The 17425-nt window shown below is 51.2% G+C and overlaps 9 protein-coding genes across 9 annotated transcripts; 6 read left to right on the top strand and 3 right to left on the bottom strand.

Moving 5' to 3' along the window:
* Nucleotides 1-315: 315 nt before the first annotated feature.
* BO87DRAFT_315058 (uncharacterized protein) lies at nucleotides 316-1347 on the bottom strand (the record flags this gene model as incomplete). The annotated part of the gene is made up of 5 exons (XM_025619682.1): nucleotides 316-467; nucleotides 598-775; nucleotides 815-849; nucleotides 948-1028; nucleotides 1266-1347. The coding sequence occupies 5 exons, from the start codon at nucleotides 1345-1347 to the stop codon at nucleotides 316-318; spliced, it is 528 nt and encodes a 175-aa protein (XP_025476952.1).
* A 351-nt stretch (nucleotides 1348-1698) lies between these two features.
* On the top strand, nucleotides 1699-4087 carry BO87DRAFT_379070 (Zn(II)2Cys6 transcription factor). The gene is made up of 6 exons (XM_025623944.1): nucleotides 1699-1830; nucleotides 1888-1994; nucleotides 2061-2411; nucleotides 2458-2895; nucleotides 2958-3220; nucleotides 3273-4087. The coding sequence occupies exons 1-6, from the start codon at nucleotides 1747-1749 to the stop codon at nucleotides 4019-4021; spliced, it is 1992 nt and encodes a 663-aa protein (XP_025476951.1). The 5' UTR covers nucleotides 1699-1746; the 3' UTR covers nucleotides 4022-4087.
* acoC (aconitase family protein) lies at nucleotides 4078-7002 on the bottom strand. The gene is made up of 8 exons (XM_025623943.1): nucleotides 6885-7002; nucleotides 6417-6829; nucleotides 6175-6357; nucleotides 5762-6121; nucleotides 5172-5712; nucleotides 4791-5116; nucleotides 4561-4738; nucleotides 4078-4505 (listed from the first exon to the last, which is right to left on the bottom strand). Exons 1-8 carry the CDS (start codon nucleotides 6967-6969, stop codon nucleotides 4138-4140), a joined length of 2454 nt encoding a protein of 817 aa, XP_025476950.1. The 5' UTR covers nucleotides 6970-7002; the 3' UTR covers nucleotides 4078-4137.
* A 166-nt stretch (nucleotides 7003-7168) lies between these two features.
* Nucleotides 7169-8502, top strand: BO87DRAFT_418238 (isocitrate lyase/PEP mutase family protein). The gene is made up of 3 exons (XM_025626873.1): nucleotides 7169-7377; nucleotides 7440-7584; nucleotides 7639-8502. The coding sequence occupies exons 1-3, from the start codon at nucleotides 7243-7245 to the stop codon at nucleotides 8259-8261; spliced, it is 903 nt and encodes a 300-aa protein (XP_025476949.1). The 5' UTR covers nucleotides 7169-7242; the 3' UTR covers nucleotides 8262-8502.
* A 481-nt stretch (nucleotides 8503-8983) lies between these two features.
* Nucleotides 8984-9589, top strand: BO87DRAFT_379067 (TMEM14 family protein). Its single transcript, XM_025623942.1, has 3 exons — nucleotides 8984-9045; nucleotides 9113-9205; nucleotides 9267-9589. The coding sequence occupies exons 1-3, from the start codon at nucleotides 9009-9011 to the stop codon at nucleotides 9461-9463; spliced, it is 327 nt and encodes a 108-aa protein (XP_025476948.1). The 5' UTR covers nucleotides 8984-9008; the 3' UTR covers nucleotides 9464-9589.
* A 162-nt stretch (nucleotides 9590-9751) lies between these two features.
* Nucleotides 9752-10842, bottom strand: BO87DRAFT_126280 (A4/G1 family peptidase). The gene has a single exon (XM_025618016.1). It carries the CDS (start codon nucleotides 10752-10754, stop codon nucleotides 9957-9959), a length of 798 nt encoding a protein of 265 aa, XP_025476947.1. The 5' UTR covers nucleotides 10755-10842; the 3' UTR covers nucleotides 9752-9956.
* A 590-nt stretch (nucleotides 10843-11432) lies between these two features.
* On the top strand, nucleotides 11433-12709 carry BO87DRAFT_442668 (uncharacterized protein). The gene is made up of 5 exons (XM_025628062.1): nucleotides 11433-11972; nucleotides 12025-12167; nucleotides 12237-12365; nucleotides 12415-12535; nucleotides 12656-12709. Exons 1-3 carry the CDS (start codon nucleotides 11860-11862, stop codon nucleotides 12338-12340), a joined length of 360 nt encoding a protein of 119 aa, XP_025476946.1. The 5' UTR covers nucleotides 11433-11859; the 3' UTR covers nucleotides 12341-12365; nucleotides 12415-12535; nucleotides 12656-12709.
* On the top strand, nucleotides 12568-12945 carry BO87DRAFT_126271 (uncharacterized protein). Its single transcript, XM_025618015.1, has one exon. The coding sequence runs from the start codon at nucleotides 12629-12631 to the stop codon at nucleotides 12821-12823; it is 195 nt and encodes a 64-aa protein (XP_025476945.1). The 5' UTR covers nucleotides 12568-12628; the 3' UTR covers nucleotides 12824-12945.
* A 2350-nt stretch (nucleotides 12946-15295) lies between these two features.
* BO87DRAFT_315238 (tyrosinase family protein) lies at nucleotides 15296-16512 on the top strand (the record flags this gene model as incomplete). The annotated part of the gene is made up of 4 exons (XM_025619685.1): nucleotides 15296-15634; nucleotides 15692-15777; nucleotides 15849-16170; nucleotides 16234-16512. The coding sequence occupies 4 exons, from the start codon at nucleotides 15296-15298 to the stop codon at nucleotides 16510-16512; spliced, it is 1026 nt and encodes a 341-aa protein (XP_025476944.1).
* Nucleotides 16513-17425: the final 913 nt, after the last annotated feature.

Raw genomic sequence — 17425 nt, 5'->3', positions numbered from 1 at the left:
CTATTCAATGTAAGGAAGTTTTCATACAAGAGAGGTAAAATCATGCCCTGTTCATGACGATCCATGGACAACGCAACTTTTCCGCTTAGTTTTTCATCTGCACCTCCGTACCAGTCTTCTCTAAGCGGCCTCACCACCGCTTGCCCGTGGAAGGCTTCCCCAAGCACGGTGGACGGCACACATATTGATGTCTCAGAACTAGAGTTCTGCTGACGCGTTTCACCCTGTCTTGACAGTTCATTTTGAGTGTAGACATGCAATATCGGTAGCTTTGGACGTGGTTTGCCTGGAAATGGAACATGCGTTGATTCATGCTTAATGTGGACTGTGCCATATGGCATAGGGTCCAGGGACTGTTCGGCTTCCCGTCCGTCTCCACAAGCACGGCATCATCTCACTCAGATCTCTTTCCCGGGCGGGTTTGGCATAAGGCCCTGAGTTGCGGTGATTCCCCGAATATTCGCCGACTACATCACGGATAGAATTAACGATTACGTTTCGTCCCACTATCTGTTGATTTTTTCCTAATATGGGCTAGGGAACGCATTCGCTTAGGATATGAAATCTCTAGATAGTCAGATCGTATTCAGATATTACCTTGTTGGGCAAGGCAAGCGTCCCGTTCCCAAAGGAGATGGCTGAACGACTGCCTGCTTCGCCACGTTTCATAATGAGACAGCCTTCTCGGCAGTTGTAATTTCCCTACCAAGTTCAATTTAAGATAGTAGTGGTTCTCAATTTGAGTACGCGTCGTGGGTGTAGATGACCCATGAGTCTAACCTATTTGGACACGGAGTTTGTGCTGCTACCAAACTGGGAAAGCAGACTTGCCCCTGCGGCAACCTGGCCCTGAATCAGACCAGGGAAGATCCATCGAACGATTCACCGTTCACTGAATAGACGATCCCGGCGTAGGATTCGGCATGTGTGCGCGTTTAAGCATTGACCGCATATCCTTAACGTCAGAACTGCATGACCATATAGAAGTGTAAAGCCGTATGTATGACCCAGCATCGTACAAGGACCCTCTTCCTTCCACTCAAAGTTTTAACTCCACCATCGTACGATGCAGACGGGGTGTTGACCATGACTCGAGGTCTACGTGGATTTTGTAATGTGCCGAATACAGAAGCGTGTGATCGTTAATATACTAACTCCTTCGGCTACCAGTATTTCCATCATGTCGAACTGATACAATAAGCTATATGGGACGCCATGCTTTACCCATCAGCACACATACATAGTAGTGCTTTTTTCATCCAGACGGAAGATGCACGGAGTCGGCTGTGGCACTCGCGGGCTACCCTTATCACGCAGATCAAGCCAATCGGATATGCCCATCTGCATGGCCGACTCTGCTCCGTCGCGCAACCGTCTGACATGCGACTCAACAGCTCTTGAGTCGAAGTCAATGTCCAATCAAGGCTGCCGGAATAATCTACAACCCTGGACTTCCCGATTGAGATGATGACACATACTCTTCGGGCCGCTCGTGATGGCGCTAAACCCTGTTTGCGTACATTCGGCCCGCCAACGGAGATGACCAGAAGAGGGAACAACAAAGCCCGACCAGGGCTGACAGTAACTCACTATCTCACTATCTGTGCACATCTTCTTGCTCTGTCTCTCCCTGGCACGGTTGGCCTAAGCATCGTACTCCGTAACTAGCTAGTTACCTCTAACGTCACCTACTGCACTGTCTTCCTGGTGCTTACTCCTCGGAGAATGGGTGTCTAGTCATTTAGCATGCCACCCCAACGCGCGCCCCAGTCCCCCTTCCCGCGCCATCGCAGTAAGCGGATTGCCTGCAGGCAATGTCGCCAGTCAAAGGTCAGTTATGATACTAGCCCGCCTCTGTTCTTCTTCGTAGCTGACGATATGGCCTAGCTTCGATGTGAGGTATCCACAGGTGGTGCTATCCCCTGCTCCCGATGTCGCCGGCTGGGCTACGAATGCCGGCTTGATGTGGCGTATCAACGTGTCAACGGGCGAGAGTATACCTCACTGGCCATAAAGGGCTACTTCGTCGCTTCCAATACACACATTCTGATACCTTATAGGAGACTAGAGGAACTGGAGAAGGAAGTTCAGCATCTGCGCTCATCCGTCTCCACTCATCCTCCCGCTGCCGCGCCACAGTCCCTCCAAGGCATTCTCCTCACCCCCAGCGAATCGTACCATGCCGATGCCTCCTCTATTATCGTTCAGGAACCCTCAGGGTCGCGAGTGGATCTGGTGGCTTCCCAAATGCCACCTTTGCCAGTAGAACCTACAACTCCAGTACATTCCTTGCCATCCCAGCAACCTAGTCAACCGTCGCCTTTACTTACCGACACGACGTCCCCAACCTCATCCAGGTCGCTAGAGTTTGTCCACCTCCATGGGTTTCAAGTAAATGCTCTGTTCAACATGTAAGATTTGTCAGCCTGCTACCTATCCTTGAGCTGATGCCGGTAGCTTCTTCACTCACTATCATCCCTACGTACCCTTGTTGGATCCAACCATCTCCCCGAACCAATATTATGCTCGATCTGCAGGGTTATTCTGGTCCATCATTCTGCTGGCCTCTCGTCGATATACGGAAGAACCTGGCTTGTTTGTCAGTCTCACGGCTCCCGTCAAAAAGCTCATATGGGATACCATCGCCAATCCCCCGCACACCTGGCATGCCGTGCAGGCTATCATCCTAGTGTGTCTGTGGCCATTTCCCACTTCATCTCTTTCCTCCGATATTACATCCATTCTCCTATCCACCGCGCAGACGATCTCCCTCCGCATCGGACTGCATCGACCAGAAGCCATCCAGGATTTTTCCCGAACCAAAAGACGTTTGATGCCGGATGAGATGGCCGAAGTAGCTCGAACATGGGCGACCTGCTATATCACCGCTCAAACGTAGGTGACACTCTGCTTTAGCCATGTTTTGTCGTAGCTATCTGACTCAACTATCCTCACAGGATCGTAACCATAGACGGACAAGTATGGGTTTCGTCAGACTGGATGATCGATCGGCTTTGTGACCGGGACAGCACCATGATCCCCACGTCCCTCAAACATCAACTCCTCATATCACGGTTTTCGGCCCGTGTAGGTCAATTCATGTCCAGCCACTCACAGGGTCCAACGGATCTTCCTCGTCCAGGGGAATTCATCTCCCTTCTGGCCCTGTTGGAGCGAGAATACACCGAACTGGCATCCACTTTAACCAGCTACATATCTGGTCCGTCACACACCAACTCGTCCCATCCCATCATCACTAACCTTGCCCGCAGAGGAGAACAAAGTCCTTCTTAATGGCACCGGTCTCCAACTCTACGTCTTCTACCTACTCGAAGAATCCGACTCCGACACGCGCAAACGCGGGCTCCTCCGCGCATACAGCATGTCAATCTCCACCATAACAATCATCAACCAACTCGAAGCCCTCACCGACGCCATGGCCTACGGGCCCGTGTCCTATTTCCGTATCATCTCTATCGCAGCTATGTTCATACTCAAATTGAGCTATTCGAACCTCGGCCCCTATCTCGACCTAGAGACCGGTAAACGCTCATTCAACTCTGCCATTGCCCTAACGCGTCGGATATCTATCGAGGACAACGATCTCCCTGGGCGCATGTCAAAGATTCTTACCCAGTTGTGGAGTGCTCAAGTTATTCATCGCGGGCAGCGGGACAAGCCGCCCGGGCTAAGACTGAAGACACGCTTGGCTGCCAGTTTAGTCCATGATTCCATGTGGATGTGGCGGGAGCAGTTTGGTGGACAGCCTCGCAGTGGGACAAATACGCCCCTGGCGAGTCGGGGATATTTTGCTGACAACAGGGCTATGGAGCAGCGCGGGGGACTAAGTGCCCGGGGGACAGGCTCGGCTGGCCAGGAGGCTGCTACTAATTTTCCAGTGGGGATGGAAGGTGCTTATTCAGATGGATTGACCCTGGAGGATGTGGTCGATGCAGAGTTGCTTGCGTTGTTGCCTTTTAGCTTGGATGGGGAAATCTTCACTGCGCCTGGAGGGTGTTGACATGCGTTCAGTAACTTGCTTTTTGCCTATCGTCACACGGCTGTCATGCGTAACGAATATCCTAAGAGTAAAGCTACTTCTTATTTACGGAAGATTACCTCCACAATAGCAAGCTACTACCACTGCAACCCTGCATGCGGGCCAGCACTTTCGCCACTCCCATGCAGCGCAAGTGACTTCGCACTCCCCAGATTTTTCGGTCTGGTCATCTGCTCAAACAGCCGGTTTCCAAATTTTTGGAATGCCGACGCGATACCGCCATGCTGAAAGAGCTCCCGCTCCATCTGACTCAACTGGAATCCGAACTGCTTCCCATCAACGTCTATGACCTTGGTCTTGAAGTCGATGGAAATCTCGTTGCCATCTTGAGCGACGTCGTAAAATGCCTCGTCAGTCAGGGTGATGCCCAAGAGACCCAGACTGGGCATGTTACGCTGGAAGATGAACGAGTATGACTTGGCAATGACACACTGCACGCCGCATCCTGTAAAAACGGTATTAGGAGGACATCCGCCATGGCGACTACGAAGCAGACGTACCTAAGAGTGCCATAACCGCCTGTTCACGGGACGATCCACATCCAAATGCTTTGCCTGCCACGACAATATTGAACCCGTCTTTGACGCGCTGGCGGAATTCGGGGTGGGTGTGCTCGAGGCAGTGCTCGCCTGCGATCTTGTTGTCTGACATGCCGATAAGGAATTGGGCAGGAGCCAGCTGGTACTTATTAGCTGCTGTGACGGGGTTTAAAAGAATGGGAACAGCATACAGCATCAGTATCGATGAAATCGCCCAGGCGCTGCACTTTGCCTGTCATCACGTCGGACGAAGAGCTATCTGCTGTCTCTGAAGTATCCACCTCTGAAGACATTACATCTGTCGAGCCGGCGTTCTTTATTTCTGCGGTCGCGGAGCCACTAGGTTCCACGTAGGAGATATAGTCTTGTGCAGAGTCTGCTGCTGACACGGAAAAACCACGGAGGGTATGCCATCTTTCCAAATCGATGGTTTCGAGAAATTCATGCGGGTCTTTCAGCTTCATCTCAAATGACGAAGCTGCAACCGTGGCAGCGGATGCAAGATTGCCGATGGACCCTTGTATTGCAGTTAGACTTATGTCGCCATCTTCGCCCACGTGTTATCAACGTACCTTTGCCCATACGGTTCTCAAAGTTGCGGTTCTGAGACGAGATCCAGACTTCTCCCGGCCCAGCCTGGTCGGCCGACATGCCGACGCAGTAACTGCACCCCGGAATGCCGATCTCAAATCCAGCATCTTCGTAGATCTTTGCAAGACCTACCTCACGGAGTCTGTGTAGTATAGGCACCGAGCCCGGAACAACCTTCCTCTTCCCCTGAGAAATTGGCTTCATACCACGCTGGAGCCCTTGTTCCAGCACAAGAGCACCGAGAATCAGATCCTCTTCGGCAGTGGTGCAAGCACCAATAAAGCACCCATCCAGATGCATTCCTTCCTGCTCGGTGACAGGAACGACGTCGTCAGGGCTGGGGTACTTGGCCAGAAACGACCGGACCTCGCCAAGGTCTATCTCATGGGTTTCGGCATATTCGGCATCATCGTCGGGTTTGAAGTAGACGCTGGTGTTTTTGTGTCGGGGCAGGCGTCGCTTCTGGATGAAATCTTCCGTAATTTCATCGGGCACGAAAACACCGGTAATTCCGCCAAATTCCTACGACCGTTAGCACTTCTTCGGCCTTTATACGAGATGATAGACGGACCGTGGTCATGTTGCTAATGGCAAACCGAGCATCGCAAGAAAGATGCTTAACTCCTGGTCCGGTGAACTCGACGATCCTGTCTGCGGCCACAGTGTTCCGCTTCAGTTGTTGCAGAATGTACAGAATAGTGTCCTTGCCGCCAATCCCAGGCTTGGGAGCACCGACGAGACGAATGTTGACCGATTCAGGAACCTTGAACCACGTCTCTCCCGTCACCAGCGGAAGAGTCACATCGGCTGCTCCCAAGCCGATGGCCAGACAGCCTAATGCCCCGGAAGAGCAGGTGTGGGAATCGGAACCAACGACCACCATGCCCGGCTGGGCTCGTTCGCGGTAAAACTCGGTATGAAGGATAGTATACTACAGCGTGTAAGCACAAGCGGTGCAGTCTTGCAACTCTGAAATAGACCTACGTTCATGCCCTGATAGTCGGTCATCTTGAAGACGCGCTTAGCCCTCTCACTGGCGTCAATCAATGCCTTAACTTTGGGATGTTCATTCACCCGGGGGTCCACGACATGATCACCCGCTAGCCAGAACCGGTCATTCCGATAGATTCCAGGCTTCCCGAGATGCTCATACGTTCGTTCCATGCCCTATGAGTCTTGCGGTAAGCATCTGGGTATGTAGCTCTGCGCTGAATGAGAACACGTACCTTCCATGAGGCCTCAGAAGCAATTACCCAGTCGACGTCCACACGGATCAACTCTCCGGGTGCTACAGACCCCTTCTGATCAATATTGTGCAGCGCAAAGATCTTCTCGCTCAGCGTCATGCCACGTCGACCGGGGGGTCGGACCGCGAGTGGAACAGGTGGTGCCCTGGCGCGATCGGCCGAGTTCAAAGCTTCGAGCCATGCTGTGACCAGGAACGTAATTTCGGCTTCTTGCTCGGGTGTTAGACTGTCTGCTGCGGATAAACCGAGTCCTCCTATCTCCGTGGGTTGTTGGCTTATCGCGAGGACATCACTGAGGGCATTGGCCTCTCGAGGGTAGTCCTGTGCCCGAAGCGCATCGACTACTCGCACCAGCTGTTTAAGTAGATTCCCTATGGTTAGCAATGCGTATGCTTCATCCCGTTAGTAAATCCATTGCTGTGTAATTCTTTCATGCCCCAGACGTACTGTCTGTCTCCGAGAGGATGACATTCCGGGTTTGCTGCAGTACTTGCAGTAGGGAAGGGGGCCTGGGTTCGCTGGCGTCACCCATGATGATATTGTCTTGCTAGAAAGGCTTAAAGAGTGAGCATCTCTGAGCGGGATCGAAGAAGCTGTAAGGACTGCATCTTAATATATGAAATGGGATGCATCCTTCGCATCCTGCGTTCCCGGACTCGGCCCGCTTGCGGCCCGGAGGTTTCACAAGTATGATATAACAACATCACATGGCACCACCAAGCACTATTGCTGCTGCTGCTGCTGCTTGCTGCAACCCCTCAATTGCGCTTAATTACGCCCACATCGATTTACTGCACACATTACAATGGCCATTGCTCCTGCGGTTACCAAGCTTCGCCAGCTCTTGGCGGACGAGAGCAAGATTATTGTCTGTCCGGGGGTCTACGATGGCTTTACTGCCCGAATCGCCCTCCAGGAGGGATTCGATGCATTGTACATGGTAGGTACTACACCAATCACTGCTGGTCGGGGTTCTATCTGTCTACTGACACTGGTTGTCAGACAGGAGCAGGCACGACGGCTTCACGACTGGGACAGCCGGACCTGGGGGTCGTCACATTGAACGAAATGCGGGGGAATGCAGAGATGATCGCCAATCTGGACCCGACAGTTCCACTGATTGCTGACGCTGACACGGGCTTCGGAGGTACTGTTCCGCCACCAATGACAGGATCCAGTGGCTGACCAGGCATACTACTAGGATCTCTCATGGTCCACCGCACCGTCACCGAATACATCCGCGCCGGGGTGGCCGCTCTGCACCTGGAAGATCAGCCGACGAGTAAACGCTGTGGTCATTTGCGCAACAAGCAACTCGTCCCCGAGGATGAATATCTGGACCGCATTCAAGCCGCCGTGAATGCTCGCGCCCGGTCCCAGAGTGATATTGTTCTGATTGCCCGGACGGATGCCCTCCAGTCACTGGGGTATGATGCCGCCATTTCCCGACTCAAGGGAGCCATCGCCCTCGGGGCAGACGTAGCCTTCCTGGAAGGCATCACGTCCACGGACCAAGCTCGACAGGTCTGTGAAGAGCTCAAGCCCACCCCCGTTCTCTTCAACAATGTTCCTGGAGGTGTGTCGCCGGATCTCTCGGTTCAACAGGCGCAGGAGCTCGGGTTTCGGTTGATCATCTTCCCTGGATTGGCATTGGGGGCAGTCTACTCGGCGGTTCGCGGAGCGGTACAGCAATTGAAGCAAACCGGCACGCAGGCGGTGCGAGCAGGGGGAAGTCCGCGGGATTTATTCAATGTGTTGGGATTGCAAGAGGCAGTGGCGCTGGATCTGGCTTCGGGCGGGAGGTTATATGACAGGGGGGTTTGAAGGGTGAGGAATCGGAATGCTGTCTGTATATCAAAGTCAACAGATTGATGAGCCATAACTAGCCCTGAGAAAGATGACACTTCCCAAGAGCCCCAGGCACCCACCCATCATGGCCGGGCGGTGAGGTTAATGCCACGTTCTGGATTGGGCAGGCGGAGAGCCGAACTCCCTCTTCGGGAAGTCTATGTCACGTGTTTTGGTCCTTTATTACTATCTTTTCCAAATTGAATCCTTAATTAGGAAGCCAATCCTTGATAATTAGAAGTGCTTACATGTTTCTACATATGACAATTTGTTCACCTCCCCTAGTCAGTAGTACTGACAATTGATATTCAGCGTACTACCTCGCTTAATATATATAGTGGCTAGTACTATATCTAAATATATATATATATATATATATATATTCATAACCCTCTTTGAAAAGTTCGCTCGCAGAGATGCTTGACACGTTTTCTTTCCTTTCAATCTACACTGTCAATTCATTGAAAGAACTATCTCATCAATCAGATGTAATAGACAAAATTTATCGATCTTTCAGGAAATACTCAGAACAGCACAGAATTAATAAGTACTAATATGCCAGCTTGTGTCAAGCGTTACTACCGCATCTGATTGGCTGCTCGTGCTCGGACCTCTCGCCCTCCGAGCATCCGGAATGCCGAGAAGGACACCAACATGACAAGAGGTTCATCTTTATAGTTACTTTCTCCATCCATCTCCTCAAATTATCCAAGCATCAAAACCATGGCTGAACATCCCTCCTTCACTCTGGCTTGTCTGCGTAAGCTGACACCTCCCTAACTGCATCAATTCACCAGACATGGGCTAATCAATTGGCAACTCAACAGTGCCGGTGGGTGGCATCGCCGGCTACATGCGGACGCGTTCCGCTCCGTCCCTGATCGCCGGCGTCGGCCTGGGTCTCTCCTACGCTTACGCAGGTACGTAGCACCCACATGATGCAGGTATAAGAAGAAACACATACTGATCTCGAAATGACAGGCTACCTGATCAAGGAGAACAAGGACTACGGCACGGAATTGGCCTTGGGAAACAGTGTGGTCCTCCTCGTCTCCGGTCTCATGCGGACGATCAAGACCCGCGCTAAGGCTCCTATTCCCATGGCTTTGGGTGCCACGGGTCTGTTGGCGTCTTTCTACTATCAGAAGAAGGTGCGCGAGTTTAGATTCGGCGTGTAAGATATCCGACTGGCCTCGATGGACAGCACGAATGAGTGCTAGTGATAGCATTAAAATGTACCATATCATGTGTCCTAAATTCATTGTAAATGCTCAAGCACATCGGTGAATCTTACACAGTAATGGGGTATATGGCTGCTGAAGTTCAGTTTCTTGAGTCCTGATTTACCAAATGATTTACTGTTAGTTGACATATCGGGGCTGTTAGCCCGTTCGCAGAGATGCGTAGTCTTCATGGGCATACGTCATATCTTAATTGCGCCAAGGGAATACAATAGTCCAACGTTGGTTCCATCAATTCAATCAAGGCAAACTATAACATCATATACACTAAGAGACAAACAGTTGCAACACTTGCTTTTCAGAAGTATCAACAAAGGGGTAGCCCCAGGCCAAAAGAACTATCCCCCCCTTTCCGTCACTCATCTCACCATTGCCTTCGGACTACATCCATCGAAGCTTCAACAATCTCAAGCCTCACATCTCCAACGTCTTAGACGTACTTGACAACAACCTCGCTATCGCTGACGGAAACGGAGGTCAGAACCTCGTTCTGCTCGATGTCGATGATGGTGGCATCCTCAGGACCAACAGACGAGCCATCCTTGGTAGCGGAGCAGCTGGTAAAAGTCACGGTGCCAAAGTCGGCAAAGGGAACCAGGGAGTCATCATCCTCAAAGTCCTCGACGATCCACTCAGCGTTGTACTCACACAGATCGCCATCAACACCCCCAGTGAAGCTGTGGGTGACCGTGGTACCGGTGCTCACGTTCTCAATCGTGGCGGTACCAGTGGTATCGCTGCTGGCATCGACGGTGACCTTGATGGTATCACCGGCCGAGATGGAGATGTCGCTGAAGTCGTAGGCGTAGTCGGGGTACCACTCGTACCAGGCATCGAAGCTCACCTCACTGCCCTGGACACAGAAGTCCACACCGGTCTGGAGGATAGCGGTGTCACAGGTGTCACCGTCAATGCCCACCCAGGCGGAGGCACAGTATTCCTCGCGGCTCGAGCCACCAGAGGGCACCGAGGGGGTGGGCACGACGAACTCGGCGGTCACGGCAGTGTAGCCAGTGCCAATCAGGACGGCACCGGCCCAGTTAGAGCTGTACTCGACGTTCTTGGTGCCGTTGAGGGTAAGGACCTCGTTGGTGCCAGGCTTGAAGGGCGGGTTGCTCTGGCGGTTCGTGGAGCGCTTGGCCCGAGCAGCCTGGCGCTTGGCCGTCAGAGGAGCGGCCATAGCAGAGGTGGCCAGCAGGCCAGCGGTCAAGAGAGCAGTGGTCTTCATCTTAATAGAGAGATATTTGTGAGGTAATGATTTGAAGAGAGACTGGGAGATGCCTGGAGTCTGAGTGGGAGCTGTTTGGAGATGCTGCTGGATGAGAACTCTCTGGTAGGGAATTGGCCTTGATTATATACCCCTTCAGTGTCCCGTCTCCCCTCTCCTTGAAGCTCGATTTCCTCTTTATCCGCCAATTCCGATTCCTGCCCTGCCAGTGCAATATCGAGCAGATAACACTACCCGGATACGAAATTGACGCATTCGCCTATCGACCAGGGCGACGGTGATAGGACCGACGGTGGCTGATGGTGCCAAGGCGCCAAAGCAATGGTGTCTCCTGTCTGCAGCATTGAGGAAAAGCTCATCTCGCTTAGTCCGGGACTGGCGATGCGGAGGGTCTTGGAAAAAAGCTTCAAAGTTACAAGCATTCTTGGTAACGGAAGGATCACGGAATGTCTGTTTAAGCACCAGGCATAGATCTGTGGTTCCCATATGTAAATGAACAGCATTCACTTCACAACCTTGATAGCGACAGCAAAGGGACGATCATGCTGGTATCGAAGCGGTAGAGAACATTCAACTTGATGGTATCGGCTCTCGAGCTCTCTCGTCCCACCGTAGACCTGCAGAAGACCAGCTAACCGCGTGACATTGGGGCGCACTTTGCCTCAAGCGGAATGTCCATCAGACTACAATCCCCAACGATGACGACGTGTGGTCATGGCGTGATGATAACGAGGGGAATAGTCCATTGGTTCCTTGGAGATCGTCCCGTGTGTGGCAGATAAACTTCATTTAGGATGAAGAATGGGGGTGATTGAGTGGCTCGTGCCTTACCGAGCCTGTAAACTCCGGAGAAATCAATTTAATTAACCTTCACATCATGCATCTGCTCCTCGGCAATAGCAAGCCATGCAGAATCTGCATCGCAAAGAGCGGGTTTCCGCCCGCTGTAGAAACCTGGGGCTGGATGTTAAATACTGGATATTCAGGGGTGACAGAATACAGCGCATCTGCCAAATTTGCTACCAGTTCTACCCCCAAGTCTGCCTCAATGTGAAAATGTATGAGAAGACTGAAGATCAGCCCCTGAAGAGGCATAAGTGCCGGCATGAGGGGTCAGGCGTGGCCAAAAGGCAACGGGCCGGAGTCCGTCGGGATATCCACTTCATCCCCGGCGCCAACGGCTTTAGCCCCGCTTTGTAGGATGCATATCGCTGCTTCGTCATGATGCATCTCTACCGTTGTCCGGGTTTTAACACTTCCACTGCAGAAGCCATATGGTTCCAGGACCGGAGAGTTCGGGGATCAATCACAACGGCGAAGCGGATATGTGTCCAAATGGGGAACAGATGTCCGCACGCGTGGGAACCAGCTCCGTTGGACGAGATCAGAGGTCCTTTACCATTAATTTCCCCGGTATGATCATGCTATTGTGGCTATAGAGCCTTGGTGAGTCTGGAATGACGATGATCCTTGGTTGTTGAGGGGGACTTGACGCGCGCGACTGGGAGCGCCGTCTGCAATACTTGGTAACTTCGCGTCCGAAGTTTTCTTGGCCAGGCATGTACCCATGGACAGGAATCAGATGAATATGTTGTGACTAGACCATATCAGGTCAATTAACTGAACACATGAACGAGCATCGTTTCTTCTTAGCACCCAGAAAGGGCCATTCCATCTAGCTTATCCTTGCGGTGGAATGGACGGCCAAGAGGATATACCAGTTCGAACTGCCCAGAGCACGCGGGAAGATCGCTGATTTATTTGGAGTTGCCGCAGATCAGGTTCGATTCAACTGTATATTTCATACTGCTTTGGAGATCCTAACATGAGCGGCATCAGCAGGATAGGCACCAGATCGACCCACAAGGTCCTTGATGAGCAATGCCAGGTATAGATTGAAGTTACCGGTACCGAAGATCGACCCGATGTCGATCGTTGCTAGAAGAGGCTGGCGATCCCCGTTCACATCTAGGTACAAGCAGTCTATGCCAGCGAGACACAAAGCTCTGTTTGTTGAAATTTTGACTCTCAAGAAATTCGCAGCACCTAAGATCGGTCTTCGAAGGTAGTCGAAAATTGTGCAGTTGGTGGGTGTCTGACGAAGAAGATCATGTCAGTTCAAGACAATGACATGTAGAGACTTGTTATGATTCATGTGAAATTTTCGGCAAAGGCTCGTTTATTTTTGCTGTGGAAGTGTTGACTGTATTTAGTTGAATGTCACTGCCCGCTTTGCATACCCGGAGACTGATCATGCTGAAGCCATCGTAAACGGCTGACCCTTTACCAAACCTCTTGCCTAAGACCTATTCACAGTCTCATCACTTATAGGGGGGAAGGCATTCAGGCCTGAAAGATGAACATCAACATCAAACGGATAGAGTACAAAATACAGAAAGGCTAGACACACCGTCTCTTAAGAGGACTTTCAGGGGAGGGATGAGGTAACGCAAAACCTACACCCATTTCTCGAGATCTAACGGACGCTGCCCTTCATTCCTTTTGGAAGTTTGAAGCGCCTTGATAGGAAGTAGTACCCACGGACTCTCCCTCTCAGGGGTAGGACATAAGAACCACCCAATGCCCTTCCTTTTCGATCATGTGGAACGACAGCAGACGGATCACAAGCCTTCTCGTATTCGGGTGGATCAGATTGCAATTTTCAAACAGCCGGCTTACAACGTGCTTAGATGGCCCGCATAAATTTCGCGTGGCTCGAGGCCGCGTCTTTCGTGCCAAGAGAAGCTTATACGCCTCATGCTGAAGACCTCGCACATACTCATCACTTCGGAGGGCATGAAGAAACCGAAAGGATGGTAATCTGTCCCCAAACCTACTCTCTCATATGTAAGGTATAGGCTAAGTGACTGCTCACCATCCAGCAACTTTGAAGGAATCTACTCTCAGGGTGGTGCAAAGCCAGTCTGCTGGACCTTTTGTTTACGCCCTATGCCCTCACTCCCTTTTCCCCATCGCCTCCATGTGTATTTGCATCTCTGCAGAAGCGAAGGTTTCACCTGTACCCCACCATGTTGGTCCTAGGTCATCGATAGTATGAATATACGACCCACACTGACTTTTTGGTCTGGTCTACAGAGAACCCCATCTCTGAAGCAAGAGATGCGATTGGCGCATTGAAGCCGCTGACATAAACATCTTTCATATTCGTGAGTCTAAAATTGGAGGAGTTCTCAAGATAAGATCATGGCTTCATCAATGATGAGAAGTTTTTGTTCGGCGGAGCCCCAGCATCGAGAGCGCGGCCCATCAGCAGTCCAGTCTCCGCTGCAGAGATTGCTGCCATGCAGTCCTCCTCCTTTTGGATACACACGCTACAAGCATCTTTCGTTCTTTGCTCGAGTCAGGACCAAACAAGGGAGTGAAGAAAAAAAGAAGGTCAGAGCACTGCAGACTTTTCTGGTCAATCCCTGCCGTTTTCTATCGGCGGGTAAGGGTGGGTCGGCAAATTGGTCGGCTGCCATCAAGAATTGAGATCATCAGCCGCTTGACACTGACAGTGACCAGAATGATGGGCCCTTGACTGATCCACCCCTGTATCTACTCTCTATCTCTCTACCGGCGATTAGCTTTTTCTAGCTTTTCGGCAAGTCGGATCTCAGCAAAGCTTGCTTGACTGGTTGAGTATCGACGCGCGTCAAGACCCTCGCCTGGGGCGCGCCAAGCCCTGCCCTACGTATTCCTGACGGGGCGCCTACGCATGGCTGACTTTGTTGAAGCTATTCCCATTTACGGGCAAATACCAGGCTCTCAGTAGCTGTAGAGAGAACTGTGCGTTTGACTGCTACTGGGCACAATCGCTTCACCGGCATTTGATCCACCTGGGGTGCCTTCTCTACAACCCGAAAGGAGATCCACGAACTATCGCTGCGCAATACTTGTGGCTCATTTATGTCTCCAATTCTAGAAATGTCTTCTCCTATACTCCCCTCTAAGCTGTCCTCAGAGTATACCTGAGCCCAACGATTGTGCTACACGTTCATCTGACCGACCATCCTGTATCGGTGCCCCTATCATATAGTGTCCGGGATCGTGTGCCTGCCACAACGACCTCGGCCCTTCGTTGTCGCTGGAAGACGCTAAACGTCTGTTCAAGGGGGATCCAGCATGAGTTTTTCTGGGTGTGGCTGAAACCTTGGCCTCCTGGAATACAATCCGCTTCTATCACTGATGTGGACCGTTCGTAATCCGCTCCTCCATTCCCATGTCACCGGCTTTCCAGCCTTATAGAAGAAAGCCTCCGGACCTTTCCCGATTGATACTTTCCAGTGTCGATTCGTGGTTGTAAGGATTATTCTGAAGGCTCCTGCTCACCGTTTCGAACAGTGAGAGGTATAAAAGGCATAGGTTACTGCTGAGGTTTTGAGGTCTTCATTCTTTACATTGTACTTCAGTCTCTCTTTCTTTTCTTCCGAGTATCCAACCTACCTTTGACAGTCATTTATCTCTCCTTTATCTCTTTATATTTCTTGATTTTAATTTTTTTCAAATTAATAAGCGTCTTCCATTCTCTGCTTCACAGGATGAAGTTTTCGTCGTTCGCGGTGGCATTGGCGCTGGCAGCCACTACCTCTGCTGCTGCAGTCCCTCATTCATCTGCTAATACTGACCAGAGAGAGACCACTTCTCATGATATCCCTGGATTCTTCAGTAGAAGCTGCACTCGCGAAAAGATGACTGTCCGCAAGGAATGGCGTCACTTAACCACGCACGAGCAGAACAGTTTCCTTGACTCCGTTCAATGCTTGATGAACAAGCCGGCCCAATCCGGGTTGACGGCAACTACGAGTCGGTTTAGTGACCTTCAGGCCCTTCACCGGGGAATGACAAACACGGCGTATGCGGATATTATCCACCATGTGGTAGGTCAATCTCAATGGCTCACGATATGCCTATTCTCTCATTAACAGCCTTGCCAGGGACAATTCCTCCCCTGGCACCGCTACTACATGCACATCTACGAGGCCCTGCTTCGTAATGAGTGTGGCTACAGCGGTCCTATGCCGTACGTATTCCCATTTTACTCACCTTTGGCGCATTCAAATGGACAGCAAAACTAACAGATACTGCTATTAGTTGGTGGGACGAGCAAAAGGACGCTGACAGCGGCAACATATGGCAATCGTCAATGTGGGGAGCGGATGCCTTTGGTGGCAATGGAACCGGATCGGACTACTGTGTACGCGATGGCCGGTTTTCCAACCTCACTCTTCACATTGGGCCGGGCGATGAAGATACAGACTACTGCTTGCGCCGCGCATGGGACACCAAGAACGCGATTGCGAACGCCAATAGCACAGCACTGGAGATGTGCAATGCTTATAACACCTATGCTCCTTGGTGGAATTGCATCTCCAACATCCCTCACAAGGGTGTACACACTTATATTGGTGGTGTGGTATGTGACACTACTCAGTACGCACCGAACCGTATGCAGAACACTGACTGACGAAATGCGCAGATGGCGGACATCAAGTCCTCCCCAGGCGACCCGATCTTCTTCATGCACCACATGTACATTGACCGGGTTTGGTGGAAGTGGCAGCAGCAAGATCCCATCAACCGGTTGTACGACATCAGTGGTCCGACTCTGAACCACACAGCCAACGTGGAGCCTGCTGGAGGCTGGCAGAACGCTACTCTTCACTACGAACTCTCCTCATTCAACATCATGCCCAACGTAACTATCGCCGAGGTGATGAACACCCAGGGAGGTTACCTGTGCTACGGATATGATTAAAGCAGGACCTGTGGCAGGGTCTGTATTTACTAGAGCTTTCTCTCCTGACCAACTGCTTAGACCTTCGCTATAGGCATTTGCTTTTGATAGAATTTCAGATAGACCAAGGGAGAATTCTAGGTACACTGTCATACCGCCCGTTTCATCTACCACACCGTAGACATCAGGTGTTTCCAGATTAATTTCTGTTTGAAATACTATAGGCCTGGTTTTAATATAATTACACGAGCATGCGTCTTAGGTTGAATCGTGCCGATTGGCACGCTGCTGTAATTGTTTAGATTTTGGGTATCAACACGGAAAGCTACCAATGAACTTCCCCATTATCCCCGGATACAACCTCCGCACCACCACTCCGTATTCCAGACCCTGATTATGGACGCGCGCATTGACTGCATAAGGCGCTCGTATCATGCTCTGGAAGCCACCAGCGTCAGATCCCTGCTTTTCTCAATATCTCGAAGATTCCTTGTTGTTGGCCTGTCATGGAATTGCCACCGACAGGGCACTTAAATAATTGACGCAGCATGATTTCACGGGGGATCCAGACATATGCAAAAGATCATCGGTTCTGCAAAGAAATAGAAAACCAAAAAAAAAAGTTAAAGAAGACGGAGTCATGACAGTACCTGCCAAACGCTTGCCACGCGCGCATACTAACATCCTGTCCTAGTCCCAACTGATCGGAAATCTTTAATTCTCCGGCGACAAGATACATCAGAGTTCGCAAATAAGACATTTTGAGCTGCAGTAGTCGTGGAATTTAAGAGCGATACGTTTGAACAGGGCAGCTTGATTGAGTCCATGTCCTGGCAGTAAAAGTCCCCCGTGGTGGATGAGTAGCCACTGAGAGAGTGATATGCTTCATCCATGCACCTTGCTATCTTCCGCCTTCTCAGCCCTGCAGAGGCCA

The sequence above is a fragment of the Aspergillus neoniger genome, assembly GCF_003184625.1.
Source record: "Aspergillus neoniger CBS 115656 unplaced genomic scaffold BO87scaffold_29, whole genome shotgun sequence".
Taxonomy (NCBI): domain Eukaryota; kingdom Fungi; phylum Ascomycota; class Eurotiomycetes; order Eurotiales; family Aspergillaceae; genus Aspergillus; species Aspergillus neoniger.
This window is presented reverse-complemented; position numbering and strand designations above follow the sequence as displayed.